Source organism: Batrachochytrium dendrobatidis, assembly GCF_000203795.2.
Source record: "Batrachochytrium dendrobatidis JAM81 unplaced genomic scaffold BATDEscaffold_6, whole genome shotgun sequence".
Lineage (NCBI taxonomy): Eukaryota > Fungi > Chytridiomycota > Chytridiomycetes > Rhizophydiales > Batrachochytrium > Batrachochytrium dendrobatidis.
The window spans coordinates 837,640-857,475 of NW_006281104.1; the positions used below are offsets into that span (position 1 = coordinate 837,640).

Genomic DNA, 19,836 nt, shown 5'->3' on the forward strand with positions numbered 1-19,836 from the left:
ATCAGATTATGCAAGCCATGAAGTTGGATTCTACTAGAACATTCGATTTGGCTTTGGATCCCAAAGGAGAGCAACGAGTACAAGCTCAACCAACCCATACCATTGAGCAACTTGGTCTAAAGTAGGCGCTAAATCTTGATTCTAATGGAATGTTGCAATTTATCATGTTGTACAGTTGAACCATATCACTTTGCTAATACAAGTTCAAGACATGGAGATTTGCTATTTATCATCTACCACAATGATGGATCTAAAAATTCTACTTCTAATGTTTCTACTCACGGCCAGACTCAATCATCAAAGGCCAGTTCAGCGCTGTTGATCAAGCAAGATCCCGTTGATGAATATCTGCAGAAACAGCCAGGAACCATCAAGCGAGAACGGGATACTCGATTGTATGCCATTTATTTTTTAGACTATCGGCATCTTGCTATCTAGTGTTAAATTTTTGTAGTCATCTTGAACTCTGTATTAACCAACTTATGGATATTCTCCCAACACATACTTATTTTAATATATAGCTGCAAACATGGAAGCTCTGGAATGTGTGAATACTGCCTTCCTCTGCAACCATACGATGCAAAATATTTAGAAGAGAATAAGATCAAGCACATGGCATTTCATGCGTATTTGCGCCAACTAATGGAGCAGGCCAAAACAACTCCCATCACTAGTTCTCATTTTGTTCCTCCCCTTGATAATCTAGATTTTAAAGTTGCCAATCCTTGTCCTAGTAAATCTCATGGTCAATATCCTATTGGTATTTGCACAAAATGCCAGCCATCTGCCATTACGCTACAAAGCCAGGTAATTGATTTTCTATGAATCTATCTTATTTTATTTGTACACGATCAATGGTTGATTGTTATTGACTTTGGTTTGATTGTAGAATTTTCGTATGGTAGACCACATTGAATTTGAATCTCCTGCTATTATTGATAATTTCTTGCAATTTTGGCGTTCCAGTGGTGCGCAACGTGTGGGAATTCTTTACGGCAAGTATGAACCCTATGCCGAAGTTCCGCTTGGAGTAAAAGCAGTCGTGTCAGCCATATACGAACCATTACAGGAAGACAGTCATGATACGATTCAATTAGCAGTAACTTCCTCTCATTCAATACTGAATAATGCTACATCTGCCACGGTGGATGCTGTTGCTACCTCACTGGGTCTTGTTCGTGTAGGTATTATCTACACAGATTTGACAGACGATGGTTCTGGCAATGGCACGGTAGTATGCAAGCGACACGCAGATTCTTATTTTTTGTCCTCGGCCGAAATTGTCTTTGCCGGTGTAAACCAGGAACAGCATCCTATGGTTACGCCATACAGTGCATTGCACACATTTGGCAGTCGGTTTGTAACTTGCGTTATTAGTGGTATGTTGTTTTTTCAATCTGTGTAGACTTTTAAAATATCTATTCTAAACCGAGTTTTATTTATTAGGCAATAGTGAAGGTGGCATTGATATTTTTTCGTATCAAGTGTCAAATATGTGTGCGGCTATGGTTCGTGATAATATTATTGAAGCATCTGTTGAGCCTTCGTTGATGCGTGTCGCCGAATCAACCGATAAGCAGTACGTGCCAGAAGTATTCTATAAGTTTAAAAACGAGTATAACATTATGGTGAAGAATGCTGCAAAACCAACATTTCCAGTCGAGTATCTGCTGGTGACTGTATGTATTTTAATCTTTACATGCGACATATTTGATAATGCACTCTTTTTAAAATTGTCTACTATATATCCTTGCAATCACTAATACAACGTGTTGATTTAATATCAACTTTTTATATACTAATATAGGTTACACACGGATTCCCATCCACTCCCAGTCCGACATTTACAAACACAAAGGCATTCCCGATAGAGAATCGTGTGGAAATGGGTAGCGCGCAGGATATGCACGCTCTCAAACAGCATCTGACATTTACAGAAAATCATTTACTAGATCTTCTTTCCGACTTTCATGTTCTGCTATTTATCAAAGAATCTAGTATTTTGGATCAGGTGAAAATTTATCTGCTTGCATTTTTGATTTGAACTATTGTATCGAGTAGTTAGTCTAACCTTTTTTCATACACATGACATTTTGATTGTCTAGACTGATTTTGATCTATTGGTTGACGGTGTTCGAACACGATCTGAACCCTTGATATCCGAGCTGTCTAGCCGATCTTCATGGCAAACACTATTGATGATTTTGCAAGAAACGGCCACACATGCACCGACAGCCAGCAAGAGCAATACTTCAGCAGTCCCTGCAGCTCCCAAATCATGCCAGTACTGCACGTTTGTGAATCAAGCTGGTGTAGATTCATGTGAGATGTGTGGACTTCCGCTTGATTAATAGGGTTTGTGTAATATGCTGCTTTTATTTTAACTGGCAGATTTAAAAAACGTACTGAATGGCCAATAAAAAGCGCAATTGGCGAATGCCATCAATATTGTTTACATTGGATATGAACCTCAAAGTATTATGCTTGATGATGTGTTGGCTGTGGATACTTTTGACGGCAATGTTCCTTCATTCAGATAATTGTAGCAACTATAACGTATCAAATATTTAAATTAGATGGCAGTTTAGCATTTGGAATCATTGCCACTATGCATTACCATACCTCTGAAATGGCCTTGAGAACCAGTTTAATATGTGCACGAATTTCCGATGCCCTATTTGTCCACTTTTCTGTTTGTCTAGATAAATCCCAATCGTTTTTGATTGCATTCAATTCAGAAATAGCTTTTGGAAACAGCTTTTACAATAAACACAATGTAACTCTACCCTTCTAGTGTTTTTTCTTTTTTTTCTAGAAACTTGATGGCATCATCAAGTGGCATCTCAACAAAAATGTTTGATCCGACATTTAAAATAATCTTGCTAGTATCTGGTCTAGAAAATAAAAGGATGCATAAAATATCAAAATAAGCTGCTACGAGTATTTCAATTACTGGATGTCAGCATTTTAAAACTCACATTCGAGCTTTCATGAAGAAATCGCATCCAACATCCATCATGGTCTTCATTTCTCCCTGAGACTGCTTCTGGATTACATGGATCTGATTTCGCAACTGAAGGCTAGTTATACAAAAAAGAATGAAAGCAAAAGCCAGGTTTAAACTATATATTTCAATAGATCCTATCATGAATCAAGACAAGATTTCAAATGGTTGACACCAACAGAGCGACTTACAGTTGTGCAATTTGTTCATAGAGCTTGTCTCGCTCTTCCAATACTTTTTCTAAATCTTTTCGGAGTCGATCATTTACAAATGATTCATACTTGCGGATTTGTGGCTGTTGAACATATACAAGTATTGCATCAGTGGGTGTACGGAATATGTAAGGATTAGAACTTGGTTCTAACTTGTATGCATGGATGCTTTCAAATGGTAATAAACGAATACCAAAACAAACAATCCTGTAGAAACATTGCTGCTAGATGCATAATACATAAGAATAGTTGTAGTTTCTTACATTGATAAATAATGGTTCTGACATTGTTGATTGTATTGAAATAAAGTTTTTTAGAGAATCTTTGCATCGTATTCACGGAAATAAAACTCGACTTTTCTATACTTTGGAATAACAAGGTTTGAGTATTTGTTATACTTGCTAGGAATTGACTTGAATAAACGTTTTCAATCAACACAACATCCGTCGTATGAAGCTGTTCTCAGACTCTACAAATTTTTGTAAAATACTATATATGCTCGCGATCTAGTTCAACAGTCTTGGGAATGCAACTCTACATGTCAATCACTCAATATTTGGTGTTTAAGAGAGTTTAGAGATTGAACAAGTGTGAGATTTACTAAACTGTAATGTGAGCATTCATTCAGTTATACAAATCTGAGCACAAAGAAAGACAAATACATTTTGACGAGACTAATTCACAATATTGTCACTAAATCAACCAATTATTTCATGAAACTGTCGAGTATTTCAACATCTTTATTTGTTCTATTTTACGTGAATACAGCTTGATATCCTGACCAGCAATGTTTCGATTGATTGCAACCAAATCTGTCACTGCAGCTACTGTTCGAGCATCCAAAAGGACTGCTGGAACCATTTCTGTTAATGTTCAACGGTAGGAAGTATATCAACATCTATGCATTGGGTCACTAAGCTCACGATAGCCAGTGTAGAATTGCAAGTCTATTCAATCACTATCATGGTATCTAATAGCATCATTTATATATTGGATACATGCATTCATTACGTAGAATGTTCTCTGCTTCTTCGGCCAGTCGCAATGCATTAGGCTCGCTCTTTACTTTCACTGAAGGCAAGTCACTGTCGCATGTCAAGTGTCGGATGTTTTATTCCATATGCACTCGTTAATTCCAAAACTTGTATGTTTAATACAAATAGATGAAATGCAACTCAAGGATGCAGGTAAGATCAGCCTCTTGTCTATTCTCTGAATCGTTCTGATATATAAAGTCGGATCTAGCAATCGACTCATCTGAATTCATTCAATCCTATGATGAATACAACTGAATAGTTGCTAGATTTGCCAAAAAAGAGGTTCAGCCATTGGTTCACGAAATGGACGAGGTTGGTCTATAATATGAGTTTATTAAATATACCATGAGATGTTAAAAGACTATTTTCTCTGGTTTTGGCTGGATTGTCGAGAATGATTCTGTGGACTAATGTTTAAACACTGAACCGAATTTTAGAAAGAGATGCTTGACAAGAGAGTTCTCAAGGGACTTTTTGACCAAGGAGTAGGTTTAGAATGCGTAAAATGGATAGTAAATTCACTTTGGTCATGATTCATTGCAGCTGATGATAAAATGGTTTAGTTGATGGGCATTGAAACCCCTACTGATTATGGTGGCTCGGAGAGCTCGTTTATGTCGGCAATTCTCACAATTGAAGGTATTTGGCATTTAAAATATCTCGAAATTGTTAAATACGTATTCAACTCATTTATATGACTGGTTTAAACACTGATCGGTGTATTCTTTAAAGAGCTTGCCAAGGTGGATCCTTCTGTAAGTGTGATTTGCGATGTTCAAAACACTCTTGTGAATACTCTTTTCAAAAGGTACGGCACTGCCTCTCAAAAGGAAAAGTATCTGACTGGGCTTGCCACAGACAAGGTAACTGAGATGAATTATGTTAATGCAGTTGCATACATACCTGTATAGGGTTGTGATTCTATACTACTATTCTAACAAGTCGTGGGTGATTGCTTGCTCTTTTTCGCGCTTGTGGAAACTAGGTTGGATGTTTCTGTTTGTCCGAAGCTGGATCTGGAAGTGATGCCTTTGCACTGCAAACTTCTGCAGTTAAAAAGAATGGCAAATACATTATTAATGGATCAAAGATGTGGATCACCAACTCGTACGAAGCCGAAATATTCCTTGTGTTTGCCAATGTCGATCCATCTCAAGGATACAAGGGCATTACTTGCTTTATCGTTGAAAAAGATATGGGCGTAAAAGTGGCCAAGAAAGAAATCAAAGTACGACTTTAATCGCACTTGTTGATTTGACAATAATGCTGATTTTATGTTCAACTAGCTTGGTATTAGAGCCTCATCTACTTGTTCTCTCTCGTTTGACGATGTGGAAGTACCTGCTGAAAATGTTCTTGGAGAGGTCGGTAAAGGATACAAGTATGCTATTGAGATATTGAACGAGGGTCGTATTGGTATTGCCGCGCAGATGTTGGGTCTTGCTCAAGGTGCATTTGACAATGCGTTACCATACATGTACCAGCGTAAGCAGTTTGGTCAGGCAATCGGTGATTTTCAGGCAAGCATACCAGGTTATTTCTATCCTGTGATCCGGCAACAAATCTTGCTAATTCTCAATGTTGAATGGATTGATGTTTCAAACTCATTTTATTCTATAGGGTATGCAATTCCAAGTAGCTCAAGTTGCTATGGAGATTGAAGCTGCGCGTCTTCTTACTTACAATGCTGCACGTCTCAAGGAAGAAGGCAAGAGCTTTGTCAAGGAGGCTGCTATGGCCAAACTGTATGCTTCTCAGGTTGCTGAAAAGTCTGCATCCAAAGCGATTGAATGGGTTGGTGGTGTCGGATTCACCCGTGGTAGGTTGACTGCGTAATTGTTCAAGATTAGGCTTGTTGCAAATATTGACACTTGTTTTAATACAATGCTACTATAGAATTTCCGATTGAAAAGTTTTACCGTGACTGCAAGATTGGTGCCATTTACGAGGTAATTGTTTGATCGTGACTCGGTTCTGACAATATGCTTTTGAATACAAAGCTAATCATGTGTAATCAAACTGTTGTGATATTATCCAGGGCACATCCAATATTCAGCTGCAGACCATTGCAAAATTGCTCAAGCCAATGTATACCTAAGTTTTTGAAACATTTTCATTTACAGAATAGCGTATGAAGCAAAAGTAGCAGATTTGCGAAGCTTTGTTCATTTTTATTCGTGAATAAACAGCGTGAAGCATAGCTGCGAAGCGTGATTTAAAAACAATCCTATTGACCAAAGATTATGTAATCTATATTTTAAAAAAGCTCAGTGGATTTGAAGCCATGCACACGAATTAGGATATTATTCGGTACATCGCCTAGTTATCAAGTCTACGACATTTACAGGAATGGGAAGTGGTGCAAGCAAAGTACAGAGTAAGCCTCCACAACTATGCCTAAATCCCTCAACAACCAATACTCCAGATCCACCCATTATGCCTTGCACATCCACTCAAGCCGAGTATGAAGAGCATAAACAGCTTCTTGATAATGCTATGGCCGAATCAGAACCAACTGCCATCAATATTGCTACGCATTCTCAAACACGAGCAAATAAACCAACATATAATATAAGTGCGAGATTTGACGACAACAACTATGTGTTGGTGCGTAAACCTTCTCGACCACCATCGTTAAGCTGCATCAGAGAGGCTTCACATATTATGACTATTAATGATGAGCAGACATTTTCAAAGAGCCAGACCAAGGAAGTAGCGATATCCTATAAACGCGACTCGGATAAGAGTTGAGTAACATTTGACTAGACCAGCTAAAAATGTGTCGAGTATAGTTTTAAAAAGTACATAGATATACTTGCAATTCAATGATGCATTATTATTAATAGTTTTGAATCAAAACATGTACTTTTGTATGATTGTTTTGGGATGAGCTAAATAACGCAACGTCGTCTAGTTCGATAGAGTAATGTATAATGGACCAACTTGGACATACTAGACATTCTTAAAGTTTGACAAAGCAATACTCAATATTCAAGTGAATGCAGTTTTTTCATAGCTAACCATTACCGGAATGCAAAATGATATGTAGATACGCATACATTGGATTCAAACCAGCATGCAGCTAGAAAAGATGCTCAGCAATCTATATCAACTCAGCAGCCACATAAACAACAAGATATTCAACCATCCGTATCAAACAACCACCAGCTTCAAGACAATCATGCAAGTGTTTACATGATTTACAAAAATGAATGGATAAAACAGCACATTCCATATAAAAATAGGCTAACATTAGTTTTTTATGGCAAGACTTTTATAGTATCAGCCATTGAAATTTGACAAGGAGCGATTTCGAATAGCAAACAAGGAAGTGAGTTGATCGTATCTGAATACCAATATAACAAGAACTGACTTTGTGATGGAATGTAGATACGACATGACTTGAACGACACGACGAATGCAAGCAAGATTCCTCGGTAAGAGAGTTGAACTGACAGACAACGATGCGTGCTACTAACACGAATGCATTGTTAATAGGATGACGTCTGAGCAACAAGCGTCGACCGTATCGTCCCAATCCAAATATCTGAATGCAACGGATGAAGATTTAATGAATGAGATTCTTGAAGGATTATAACAAAATTCTTGAAGGATTATAACGAGATAATAAATGCTAAACAGATTGATATCATGACCATGCAGAAGTTGTGTTTTCAGTCTGGTCGATTCTTTCCTTTTTATTAAACCAATTGCCAGCAATGCCTTCAATCTCCGAACTTGACGCTGCTTACGCTCTTGCAAAGACTTCTCCTGCACTGGCTGTCGATAAATTCAAGACTCTTCTTTCTGCCTCTGTTGGTAAGTAACTTATTGCTGGCAACTCCATGCACAGCGACTCGGCGCGAAACACCCCGGCTTGACTAGACTCGTTCATCTAAAGACTGTTGTGTCTGCTAGAGATAATAGAATAGTGTTTGCTTTTTCTTATAGTCTGAGTTAGTCTTTCAGCTTCAAGAATCTTCATTATACAATCTGCATCATTACTGGAAGAATGGCTGGCCAAATCTGCTCTATTCCATCTTGTTTGGATGGCATATGCATTCCGTCTTTTTTGATTCATTAGTAAACCTTGAAGATTCTGTCTATGCTTGTGTTGGGTTCAATGGGTTTCAGCCATCTGTCCTGTGCCATATCTGTGCAGTCATGGTGATCTAATCTGTATTGTCTATGCAGGAAGCTCTGAGGATGATTTGAAAATTAAAGAAAGTAGCATTAACAAGCTTGGAGAGCTGTATCGGGATTTAAAGTATGTGTTGGCAAGACTACTATTTGCTCGTCGATCCAACTAGAATTTCTATTCTAACCAGTCATCATTCATTAGACAACCAGGAGAGTTGGCCGCTCTCATTCGATCGTCGTATAGTTTTTTACTGACTATTTCCAAAGCAAAGACCACGAAAATCGGTTGGTAATGCATCTGTATCATGTCGCATCTAGCTAGATCTTGATTTATATTCTAACAGTTTTGATGATTTCTTTGGTTCAAATACTTTGTTGGTTCTCAGTACGCACGCTTATAGATCAATTCAATGACATTCCAAACTCTCTTCCACTCCAAGTTGACATATGCAAAGAGACCATAGAATGGGCTGTCGCTGAACATCGTATTTTCCTTCGCCAATCACTCGAAACTCGTCTGTGTGGTCTGTAAGTTTTTGAACGCTGTTTTTAAGGATTAAACTACTATACTAATGCTACATAACACTATTTAGCTATTTGGACAGTAAACTGTTTACAGAAGCTCTTGCCCTTATTTCCAGTCTGCTCAAGGAACTCAAGCGTCTTGATGACAAAAATGTGCTTGTAGAGGTCCAGCTGCTAGAAAGTCGTGTTTTCCATGCATTGAAAAACTTGCCAAAATCAAGAGTATGCTGATATTGGTGTTACATTACTGCATTGACTATAAATATTTATACACAGTATCTAAATATACATTTCATTTTAGGCTTCACTCACTTCTGCTAGAACCTCTGCCAATGCTATCTACTGTCCTCCACTTATGCAGGCATCGCTTGATATGCAATCTGGTATTCTACACGCCGAAGAAAAAGACTATAAAACAGCGTATGTGATTCTTGTTTTTATGCTGTTTACATTACTATGACATACATGACAATGCCTTTTCAAATTTGTTCAATAACCCTTTTGATAAATGAAATATCAAGGTTTTCATACTTTTATGAAACCCTTGAAGGATATGCATCGCTTGATGACCGTCGCGCTGTCATGGCACTTAAATATATGCTTCTTTGCAAGATCATGGTCAATCTTGCAGAGGATGTTCACAATATTGTCAACGGAAAGGTCGCGCAGCGATATAGTGGTCCTGATGTGGATGCCATGAAGGCAATCGCTACTGCTCATGAAAACCGCTCTTTGCTTGAATTCGAACAAGCTTTGGCCAAGTTCAAAACTGGTATGTTTTGATTTGTATAACGAATAGTTTTGGATTCTTACATGGACTACTTTGATTCTTAGAGCTTGGAAATGACCTGATTGTTCGTTCGCATCTCTCTGCTCTCTACGACACTTTGTTGGACCAAAACCTACTCAGAGTGATTGAACCTTATTCGCGTGTCGAGATTGCTCATGTTGCAGCATTGGTTAAGCTCCCAACTGCCCAAGTTGAAGCCAAGTGTGTAATGTTGACATGACAGTCTAATTTTTGATACAGTGCATTCTAATGTATCGTTTCTACTTGTCGGTTTTCTGTTTAAATAGATTGTCTCAAATGATCCTAGACAAGGTGTTTTTGGGTATTCTTGATCAAGGAGCAGGCTGTCTTGAAGTATTTGAGGAACAACCTGCAGATGTAATATTTTTGCTACTATTCTATTGTTTCCACGTTTATTTCAAAGACTAACCCTATATATCTATCAAACCATTTGCACAATGTTTAGAAAACCTACGATGCGACCTTGGAAACCATTAAGCACGTTGGTCATGTTGTCGAATCCCTTTACAAAAAGGCTGGCAAGTTGACCAACTGAGTCAATAGGATATTTTGTCGAGCCTCTATTTTTAATTGGGGTTGCTTTCTATAGTTGCCTGGAATATTGTCGGTGTGTTGAATTTGTCTGCAGCTACAGCGTTACTACCTATCCAGATTGAATTGAAATAAAGTGGTGGTTAAGAATCTGGATATTTGTAAATATTTATTGCCATGATTATCCAGCATAGTTTTCACTTGGATTCGACTGGTTACCAACTGTCCATCCTCGATCTCTAATGCTTAATATTATCCGGATAAAAAAAACATTTATTACTTGTCCTTGAAACCCAAATGCATCCCATGCAGAATTCAGCCTTTAAAGTTTCTCTGCAGCAATATGTGTCGTAACAGCCTCGAGTGAATCTCCACAATTAATAACTGTATGTCTAATCACATCTTCGTTGAGTGCAAGTGATGAAGAAAGACTCTTCATGACCAAAGGAGAAGCATCGAACTGCATGGTGAAATATCTATCATCAAGTATTTGATCAATTCCAATGGCAATTCAAAACTCCATTCAATGATTAGAAGTGAGGAACTTACGCTCCTTTAGCATGGATTTCTTGATGTCGTTTCATGCGATAAGGCAGATCTTTTTTGCCCAGATTGATAAACTGCCTAACTACACCATTGTTATCCAACACATGCATTGCACATTGCTTTAGCAACTGTTTGTGTTTAGCCTAAAGTGGAGCATGTTAATATCGAGTCATTGGGTTGGACACCTTGATGAATATCTTGAACATCTTGATGGATTCAACAGTAAATTCGATATTCATCATCATAGCTAGTGTACCTTTTCAGCTTGTAGTACACCCGTTGCTATGGACATTGAATTGACTTTTGTGCGAGCAATTAGTACCAGTTCATACATTGCTGCTATTGAATATGGATTGGCAAGTTTTTTCAATTGTAAATTTTTATATTTTATATTTTGGACTTGCCAACTTGATTTTGAATCCAACAGAAAACTACTAAAATAAGAACATGAAAATATATTTAACGTCTTTGTCTAGGTTTCTTATTTGCTCGCTCAACTCCTCGCATTGCACCTTCTTGACTAGCCAACTGTCCCATAATCTTGTCCATCTTTTTCTTATACGCCGCGTCCTTTTCCTTGATTTCTTGCAATTGCTGTCGGGCAACAAATGCTGCATCCTTTCGCAACTCTCTCTCAGCTCCCCTCCGTTCTTGCTTAAGCTCTGATTGCATTTTGGATCTTTCGGCTCGATCACGATCTGGGTCGTATCGGCGATCATGTGAATAGCCATCTTCGAATCTAGGTACATACGTTGCAATAGGAATCGCTTTGCGCTTTTGAAGTTGGAGTGGTCGGCGTTTAAGACCTGCGCTTAATATCTGACTTTTAATGTTACTGTGAGCAGAATGTATCATTTGTTGAGATCTTTCGGCCAGCTCTGCTTTAGGAATTTTTTCAAAAAGAAGCATGGTTGGTGCAAAAATCTCAATGCTGCTTCCTGTTTCGTTCCAAAGCCGCGAGCATTTAGAAAGAAGATGAAAAGCCTCTGTTAACAATGCAATCTTGACAGATTCTGACAGATTCTTGGCTTTGGAAAATAATGGCATGCTAGAAACACAAAGTGTGGCAGGTTCTGCTGAAAAATCCTTAATGGAAAGTATCGAATTCATCATTGATGGCAAAGGAATCATGCTCAAAATAATGGCATCTTTAACGCCAAGACACGAAGCACACAGTCGATGTAAAAAGTTGGCTACTTCCGGAACAAATCGCTTGGACAAGGCAAAGTACTCGCTAAAGATTTCACACAAGAATAGACCAGACATGGCATCTTGAGCAGTAGAAATCGGACATTGACCCAAAAATTGACTCATGAGAAGAATTGTTGGTGTGACAACAGTATGTTGCATGTCTGATGTACAAAATACTTCGCCTACAATGCGGAAAAAGTAAAGATCTGCAAGATTGGGAAATCCAGTGTGCTTTTTAGATCCTGCAGACATGGATTTGACCAAAGCGCCTTGAATGGCAGTAATGCGCTGAAGCGAATATTCTGCCGTTTGTGCGCTAAACAGACGACCAAGTTCTACAGTATGGCCTTCAAGCACCTTGAGTAATGCAATATTGGGTGGAGATAACGAAACAACATGATCACGGTAGTCCAGTAAAAGCATAGAAAGTCGTGAAAGATTTTGCTTGCATTCGGATCCAAGTCGAACGTTATTGAGTATGCGCAATCTTTTAATGGCAGTCTGCTGGTATGTTGCAGATTTACCATCAAGTAGTGTAAGCAAATCCTCAATAGACTCGGGAGCTACAAGCACATACGGAACTTGCTCATTATCTTGATCTTCAGTAGTAGCTATTGTATCCGATGCTTTGCTGATGCTTTCGGTTTCTTGATCACTATTGCTGGAATCCTCATTCGATTCATCTTCAGAATAGGATTCGTATTGACCAGAGTTTGAATCGTCCTTGTCGCTCATCTCAAACTCTGGTTCAACTGAGGCGTCTCTGTTGGATTGCACTCGAGTCTTGGACAACTTGGTTATGTTTTGATCGCCATCTTCATCTTGATTCTCGTCTTCATCCTCGTCTTCATCTTCATCGTCATCCTCATCTTGGCTCAAATCGTCCTCATCATCGCTTTCGGATGATGAATCAGCTCGCTTGCTCATAAATATTTTTTCATTAATCAGTTCGCCATTTTTGTATGTCAAGGCCATTTCCGCTTCGCGGGAAACAGTACTATCAACATGTTCAGTATAGTCGTCATCACCAAGATCATCAGCTTGAGCAGCACGCTTCTTGCCACTTTTTGTTTTTGCAGTGTCATTTTCTGAATCATCACCCTTCATACGACGCAAACGCTCCTGCTCCAACTTTTCCAGCCTTTTCTTTTCCTCCTGCGCCAGCTCATCTTCGTTTTTAATACGATCTGTAGGCTTTGCACGTCTATCATACGCCAGTTCGCGTACAAATTTGTCGTAGTCATCATCGAGTTTTACTGCCGACGGAGGGTTGAATTCGACGTCGTTTTCCACTTTACCTTTGTATGCCGACTTGAGTTCAGACGGACGAATAGCAATTTCGCCACTGATAAGTTGAGCACGCTCATTGGAAATCACCATTTTTCCTTCTGTGATTGGGCGGTCTTGCATTGGAGCAAGCATGCCACGAATTTCCTCCAAGTCTGCATCAAGAGAGTCTTGAACCTCCATATCTATTTCTTTTTGTCTTTGTCTTTCTCGCTAAAAATAAGTGTATTCAATATGATTTAATATTCAGTCAATACTCTATTTAGAATCGCTGAAATTATCAGTTTTAGTTTGATAAATCCATAAATCTTACCTTGTGCATTTTGCTCTTGGCCATGACTTCTTTCATGATCTCACTACGAGACTTGCGTGCTTCTGGGTCTGTCTTGTCATCCTCAAATCCACCAAAATGGGTGTACTTGACAATCTTGGCATCAATATTTCCATCGTCATCAGAATCGTCCACCTTTTCAAACCCAGCGTCGTCAAAGGCATCGAATGAAGAAAGTGATTTACCCATATGTGTCAGCTCTTGTTCCTCGGTTTCCAGGTTGAACATTGTAGAATTTCCAGATCGTTTCTAAAAATACATGAAATTGTAGTTATACAATGCAGTTTAGGTATATTGCTCACTTTTAATCGACACAATGGCATGCATGGTGTGTGACAGTTTACAAAAACCTACAGTTTTCTCACGCATGAATCGCTCCAGCATCTTATCCTCAACAGACATATTAGGATCATTTTCACCAATACGACGATCAACCAAAGCAGATTCTCTATTCCTGTTTTTCATTTCAACCAGCAGTGTTTTTTGGCGGATATCCTCTGATTTTTTCTTGGTTTGGCCTGGCCTGCCTGTCACACCTTTGGTCTTTTTGCCAATGACTTCGTGCTTTAGCTTGGTAAACTTCATTTCAAAAGGATTGCTTTCCTTGCTGGCAGCGGCCATGGATCGCAACAGAGTTTTGGCATTTTGGTGAGCCGACGCGGCAGCTACTTGTGCTTTTTTGGATTGATTTTTGCCAACCTTGCGAACTTTGGATTCGGGACCAATCAGTCCAGCGGTTTTTAAAGCAGATTTCATACGCTTGATAGCGGATCCACCACTGCCTTTTCTTCCATTGCTGGAAGTGACTTTTTCCTGAGTGAATTTCCCCATCAATGCAAGTGGTTGAACTGGCTTCGAATTCAACGTTTTAAAACCAAAAAAAAGTTGAATTTCAAAATTCAAATTCTAGTCACTTATTCAAAAAGTAAATTCAAGTCACGTGTTGAAATCTGGTAGATGCTACCTGTCAGCTGTCCAGTAATGAGCAATACTGCATAATTCAGATTTAAAAACACTAAACTTTTTTATTGTCGAATCTATTATCCGACCCTATGCTAATATTCAGAATGCATTACGCGAAACGTAGCTTGCAAAATAGCCATTGTTTAGAGTACAATCAGGCATATTGAATCAAAAACACAATACCATTGTTGACTTTCTATTTAATCTTGATCTTAGAATCGGTGTATTTCCCTGTGCTTACCACAGTAGACTTATAGCCAGTTGTTCTTTATTTAAAATTCTTATCGCTGCTCTGTGATGGCCGACTCTCAACTTAAAAGTATTGTAATAGGAGACCAGCAGAAATCTCATCCTCCCGTTCATTCTGTAAAATTCTCTCATCGAATCAGCGAGACCAGTCAAGACCATGATGATAGTCATGAGGAAAGTGAAAACTCGGAAGGGTACAGTTCTAAAAAAACGGCGATTGTAAATATTTCAGAAGACCATGCAAAAGGCAGTAATATGTCTGATCAACATCATCTCAATGATAGTGCATCTCAAATATCATACGAGGATCGATTACCAAAGGGCGTTATGAAAGTCAACCGTTCTATGAGCAGTTCGCTGACCAGTCAATACCCTTATGCGCGTGAAATCAGCGAGACATTGTCTAGTAAAATTACGCAAATGCGCTGGTGTGGTTTAGCGTTGGCTGTAAACTCAATTTGTATATACTACGTATGTAGAATGTCAGGCGGGATCGAGTTTCCTCTTCCATATACCGTTGTAACCAGTATTGGTTGTGTGATTATTGAATTGGTACTCTTGATTTCCAATATTCTTACACTGCGTGCTTTGGATGATGGTGTTTCTGCCTGGTTTGGAGCTCGACTTACTGAGAAAAAAGGCTTCTCACTATGCATTTGTGGATTTTTTCAAGCTCTTCCGTTTCAAAAGTGGTCGTTTGCTAATCAGCTATCACTTAACAGCACTTGCCGAAGCCTCTTTGCACGCATATCCATCATTTGGATTTTGTTGGAAATGATGAAATGGCTTACACCAATCAGCGCGACTGCCATGTCTGGAGAGAGCGTGAAAATAGACAGCGGAACAGTTGAATGTATTAGTTATCTACAGGCAGGATCCCCTGTTGACCGTTTGCTTCCTAATCTGCAAGGTGAGGCGGGATATGCTGAGCTCGTGTTTGGGAGTGCCATGGGTAACTTGCAATCCGAAAAAGACGTGAACGAAACAGTTTTTATGATGTCGCCTCAAATCATTGGTGCTGTGAATGACGGTGATACCATTATCGGGCCAGGCTTTGTAACTAGTATTCATACAAGTTGCCTATGTAGTACCAAAAACAGTACTCAGCTTCAATCATTGGGCCTCTCGAGTTCTGCAGTGACAGATTTACTGAGCAACAGTGCAACTCTTGGATTTAATGTTGGGTTTGCGTCAAATGTTGATCTTTCAGATTCCACTTCCAACATCAAAGTTCAAATGCTTTTTACTGGAGTCAATGTTTGTGGAGGACAAAATGCTACACTTGTTCCACTTTGCACATCTGTCATCTCAAATCATTCCAATGCAGTGGTTGTTGTGGAGTATATGACAGATGGAACTACTGCTTCGGTTGCTCCAAGATCTGTTGATGTGCGATCAGTAGGCTCGCCTGCTGATATGCAGACCTGGCTTTCTGCAGCTCTTGTATCCATTCTTGGTGGTCAATCCAGCTCAGTCTCTCTGGCACCAACTGTACCTGGAGTTCTCAATCCATTGCTGTGGTGGACATCTCCAGATTTGATGGCTGTTGATCCGTCGCGTATCGAAAGCGGAGTTGAAACTATGATTGCCATTTTACTTCGAGGAGGTATTCAGCGAACCTACACCACTCGCGGAAGCATGTGTAATCGAAACGTTGCATTGGTCACCAAAAGTATTGTTAAAATGGCACAATATGGTATAAGCGTAGCTCTTTTCATTCTATTTGTACAACTCCTATTCACTTTAATTGCCATTCTCGCATTTATTCCATGGATTATGTGTAGTAGCCCCATTGGTGCAGGCGTTCGAGCTATCCGGGAACCTGTATATTTTACCACTCTCTTGAACAGTTCCAGCGTATGCCAAGGATTTGATCAACTCTGCAATGCTCAACTTCATTCTATCTGGCAGCACTTGGACGTTGTGGTGCGAATTGGTGAACCAATTGGATCAAGTTCTGAAGTCATTGGACGTATTTCCATGGATCGTCCCAAATTAATCACTTGGATGACAAATGGCAAAAAATATTTTTGATGGCTGTAAACCACCTTTTAAACTTTAATTCTCGACTATTTTGTACAATGGTAGCTTGATTGTGATTTAACAAATACCAACTTATATCAATAAACTGACCATTCAAGAATAGTTTATTTTAGTATCAACTATTTAAAAACGCGCGGGTGTCGACAAACCATTGAATGTAGCTAAAGCATTTCTGATATTGGCCATTTAGTTATAAATCGTCAACTCAATGCATGCTATATCATTGTTTGTATTCTGTTTGTTGTTGTGTTTATCACCATCCAACCCAATCTCACCATTTCAATCAATCTTGGTCAATGTTGATGGTTTACACGCTAATTCATTATCCAATCTTGTCTGACATTATTATTGGCTTTAATCACGTTTGGTTTGTACAACTGCCATGAGTTGTACTACCATTATCATTGTGTATCTGATCACCAAATATTCCAATACATCAATAATACCACAGTGTAAACAGTAATACAGTTGATCAGTCTTGTGGCAAGACATTTCATTCAAGTTTGTATTTGAAAATACTCGATGGTTTAATCACCACACACTGTTTGTAATGCGATTGTCATTGATCTCATTCCATTCCATTCCAGTCCATCTGATTTATGATGATGTTTAGTAATCCATTACCATGTGTTGTAGTAAACTAACTTGTTTATTAAACCAAATCTACAACAATCACATTCAGAATATCAATTTACAGTATTTCTAAATGCATGTTTGATAACAATCCAATTTTGTTACAAAAAACTGATCAAAACAATACTAAAATGGAACAACTCGTTTGTGTGTTTTACAACAATCCAAACATGAACAATTCTTGGCAATTGTTGGACATTCGCATGAATGAAATTGTCAAATCAAAATTCAACTTTACTAATTTTATCAAACATGAAGTTGGATGATGTTATGAAAGAGTTGATTCAACGCCTGGAAGATCTGAAACTGTTAACAACATATGCTCAAATATACAAGGCTGATGAAATATGAGACAGACTGCTTGTATTGCTACTAGAGCTGGAAGAACAGAATCACAGTAAGTTTAATAGCAATTGTATTATTGATGAATTCAAACTGTTGCTGACTTTGTGTTGGTTTGGAGTGACAGAGTCTACAGATGCACTGCAGCGCTTACAGAGTATTGAACTGAAAAATATCACAATCAAGTATTTGGAGTATAATCGACCCAGTTTACAGGTATTCATATATTGTAACAATAATGGATTGTTCATGACTAAACTAATCAGCATGTGTTGCGTAGATCAAAGTAATGGAGTTTGCTGCAGTATTTGCGAGTATGATGTACTATAATCATGAGTTCAAAATATCACATCGACTAAACAACCAACTTGTACAACTCATGCAATCACCAAACCGTCAAGTCAAAATGGCGGCAAGTCATGATTGATATTGATCAAATGATTGTCATTCAACTCACCCAGTGTCAATATGCATATAGACGCTAAACGCATGTACACAGTTGCTCAGTTATAGACGCTGGAGTGAAGAGAATGGATTTGACATCAAGCCTATGGTTGAGATTATTGCTCACGAGTCCGATCAAGAAGTGCTCAGATTGGCAATTGGCCTGTTTTTGAAAGCTTGTCATGATATTGACGACGAAAATGTATGTTTGCAATGATACAATATTGGATCAGTTTGGACAGTGTCATGTCTTGTCTTGTTGATCTGATTGTATACTTGACACTGAACAATATCATTAGTTTGGCATCGTGTTGTCAAGACTTGTTTCACGACTGGAATCATCCAGTGGTTCAGTTGCTGTTGGGTTTATCGAAAATCTTCAAACCATGTTTTGGAATATTCATCGTCATGACCGAGTAAAAGCAATGAAATGTGGCATCATTCCAGCAGTAGTCAATATGCTCAGGTATGTGGTGCTATGCATGAATGTGTGTCCAGTCATCACAATTGATGAATTTGACATGGTTGGATTGACATGACATGAATACAGGAGTGTCGATCAAGAAGTGATTTATGAAAGCATTGCTGCTATTGAGAACTTTTGCAAACATGCAGATTGTGAAGTGATTTCAGCCGAGTTGATAAGGTCGGGTTTGATTCAAACACTGAACGACTTGTGTGTCAGATACAGCGATAACTCTGCACTAAAAACACGCATAATCAAGATGGCTGGAACAGTTGCATCCAAAATGCGCGACTTTCCTGTATCGCTTGTACGATCGTTGGTTTTTGAGCAATTGACGATATCGATGTGCAATCTCAATATGGGTGACCCTTTGCGCCTGTTTGGATATGTCAACGACATGATTCAGAAATCTACAAACAAGGACGAGATGATCAAGGTGTTTCGAGAATATGGAATTGTAAAGCAACTCAACACTATTATTTCACGCAGAGATATGGATTTGTGTGATTATAATGGTATTGTAAAACTACTTGAAACAATTGTTGATTTTGCCGATAATCATCCCGACAGTTCAATACGTACCGAGTTGGAACAAGGCAGGATATTTGAAAATCTAATGGCTATTGTAAAATCGAATACTGCTGATCACACAAACAGAAGGATTGCTGAACAGATCATTAAAACGTGTTTCCAGCATCGGGTTCATGTTGCTAATTCGGACATTCAGTCATACGACGACAATGCCGAAATTGATATGAAATCTGGAATGGCCGGAGATACACATGGAGAGGTGCGCACACTTGTCGAAATGCGGTATATCCAGTATTTGCAATCTATACTTTGCAAACCCATGTGGTGGATCGATATCACAAACCAGCATATTGTGGAGCAATGGAGGGCTGACTCACTCGATCAGAATATATCACCATCAACATTTAATTTTGCATTGGAACAACTCGAGTTTTTTGTCAAACAGCTTGTTTGTAGTGGCAGTGATGGATTTGGCACAATTGTCCCAGGACCTGTGAACTGACGTATATACTGGACAATGGCATACCTGACAATGTATACACGCGATTGA

General features: G+C 38.7%; 9 protein-coding genes across 9 annotated transcripts in view; 6 read left to right on the top strand and 3 right to left on the bottom strand.

Moving 5' to 3' along the window:
- Positions 1-8: 8 nt before the first annotated feature.
- On the top strand, positions 9-2,351 carry BATDEDRAFT_25045 (nuclear protein localization protein 4; the record flags this gene model as incomplete). Its single annotated transcript, XM_006678934.1, has 7 exons — positions 9-121; positions 204-395; positions 522-807; positions 890-1,379; positions 1,447-1,679; positions 1,808-2,011; positions 2,106-2,351. The coding sequence occupies 7 exons, from the start codon at positions 9-11 to the stop codon at positions 2,349-2,351; spliced, it is 1,764 nt and encodes a 587-aa protein (XP_006678997.1).
- A 177-nt stretch (positions 2,352-2,528) lies between these two features.
- Positions 2,529-3,503, bottom strand: BATDEDRAFT_88773 (uncharacterized protein; the record flags this gene model as incomplete). The annotated part of the gene is made up of 6 exons (XM_006679224.1): positions 2,529-2,549; positions 2,623-2,698; positions 2,787-2,894; positions 2,979-3,080; positions 3,196-3,299; positions 3,480-3,503. The coding sequence occupies 6 exons, from the start codon at positions 3,501-3,503 to the stop codon at positions 2,529-2,531; spliced, it is 435 nt and encodes a 144-aa protein (XP_006679287.1).
- A 487-nt stretch (positions 3,504-3,990) lies between these two features.
- On the top strand, positions 3,991-6,470 carry BATDEDRAFT_35120 (uncharacterized protein). The gene is made up of 12 exons (XM_006679048.1): positions 3,991-4,095; positions 4,232-4,293; positions 4,380-4,403; positions 4,513-4,565; positions 4,691-4,738; positions 4,817-4,892; positions 4,986-5,116; positions 5,239-5,481; positions 5,540-5,773; positions 5,874-6,072; positions 6,150-6,202; positions 6,292-6,470. Exons 1-12 carry the CDS (start codon positions 4,004-4,006, stop codon positions 6,349-6,351), a joined length of 1,275 nt encoding a protein of 424 aa, XP_006679111.1. The 5' UTR covers positions 3,991-4,003; the 3' UTR covers positions 6,352-6,470.
- Positions 6,471-6,602: 132 nt separating this feature from the next.
- BATDEDRAFT_88945 (uncharacterized protein) lies at positions 6,603-7,004 on the top strand (the record flags this gene model as incomplete). The annotated part of the gene is made up of 1 exon (XM_006679145.1): positions 6,603-7,004. The coding sequence occupies one exon, from the start codon at positions 6,603-6,605 to the stop codon at positions 7,002-7,004; it is 402 nt and encodes a 133-aa protein (XP_006679208.1).
- Positions 7,005-7,969: 965 nt separating this feature from the next.
- On the top strand, positions 7,970-10,415 carry BATDEDRAFT_16672 (proteasome regulatory particle lid subunit RPN6; the record flags this gene model as incomplete). The annotated part of the gene is made up of 10 exons (XM_006678839.1): positions 7,970-8,072; positions 8,448-8,520; positions 8,596-8,678; positions 8,780-8,921; positions 8,987-9,140; positions 9,220-9,338; positions 9,440-9,690; positions 9,753-9,909; positions 9,996-10,086; positions 10,175-10,415. The coding sequence occupies 10 exons, from the start codon at positions 7,973-7,975 to the stop codon at positions 10,262-10,264; spliced, it is 1,260 nt and encodes a 419-aa protein (XP_006678902.1). The 3' UTR covers positions 10,265-10,415.
- A 167-nt stretch (positions 10,416-10,582) lies between these two features.
- BATDEDRAFT_25050 (uncharacterized protein) lies at positions 10,583-11,140 on the bottom strand (the record flags this gene model as incomplete). The annotated part of the gene is made up of 3 exons (XM_006678935.1): positions 10,583-10,736; positions 10,810-10,949; positions 11,063-11,140. The coding sequence occupies 3 exons, from the start codon at positions 11,138-11,140 to the stop codon at positions 10,583-10,585; spliced, it is 372 nt and encodes a 123-aa protein (XP_006678998.1).
- Positions 11,141-11,265: 125 nt separating this feature from the next.
- Positions 11,266-14,446, bottom strand: BATDEDRAFT_11405 (uncharacterized protein; the record flags this gene model as incomplete). The annotated part of the gene is made up of 5 exons (XM_006678786.1): positions 11,266-12,634; positions 12,740-13,295; positions 13,359-13,497; positions 13,598-13,864; positions 13,970-14,446. The coding sequence occupies 5 exons, from the start codon at positions 14,444-14,446 to the stop codon at positions 11,266-11,268; spliced, it is 2,808 nt and encodes a 935-aa protein (XP_006678849.1).
- A 376-nt stretch (positions 14,447-14,822) lies between these two features.
- Positions 14,823-16,968, top strand: BATDEDRAFT_35122 (uncharacterized protein). The gene has a single exon (XM_006679049.1). It carries the CDS (start codon positions 14,876-14,878, stop codon positions 16,859-16,861), a length of 1,986 nt encoding a protein of 661 aa, XP_006679112.1. The 5' UTR covers positions 14,823-14,875; the 3' UTR covers positions 16,862-16,968.
- Positions 16,969-17,850: 882 nt separating this feature from the next.
- BATDEDRAFT_25053 (uncharacterized protein) overlaps positions 17,851-19,836 on the top strand; it is a gene marked incomplete at both ends in the record, with an annotated part of 3,199 nt that continues 1,213 nt past the window's right edge. The window contains 4 exons of the mRNA XM_006678936.1: positions 17,851-17,900; positions 18,359-18,491; positions 18,589-18,755; positions 18,840-19,738. Coding sequence (XP_006678999.1) covers positions 17,851-17,900; positions 18,359-18,491; positions 18,589-18,755; positions 18,840-19,738 — 1,249 coding nt within the window. The remainder of the gene's footprint in view (positions 17,901-18,358; positions 18,492-18,588; positions 18,756-18,839; positions 19,739-19,836) is intronic.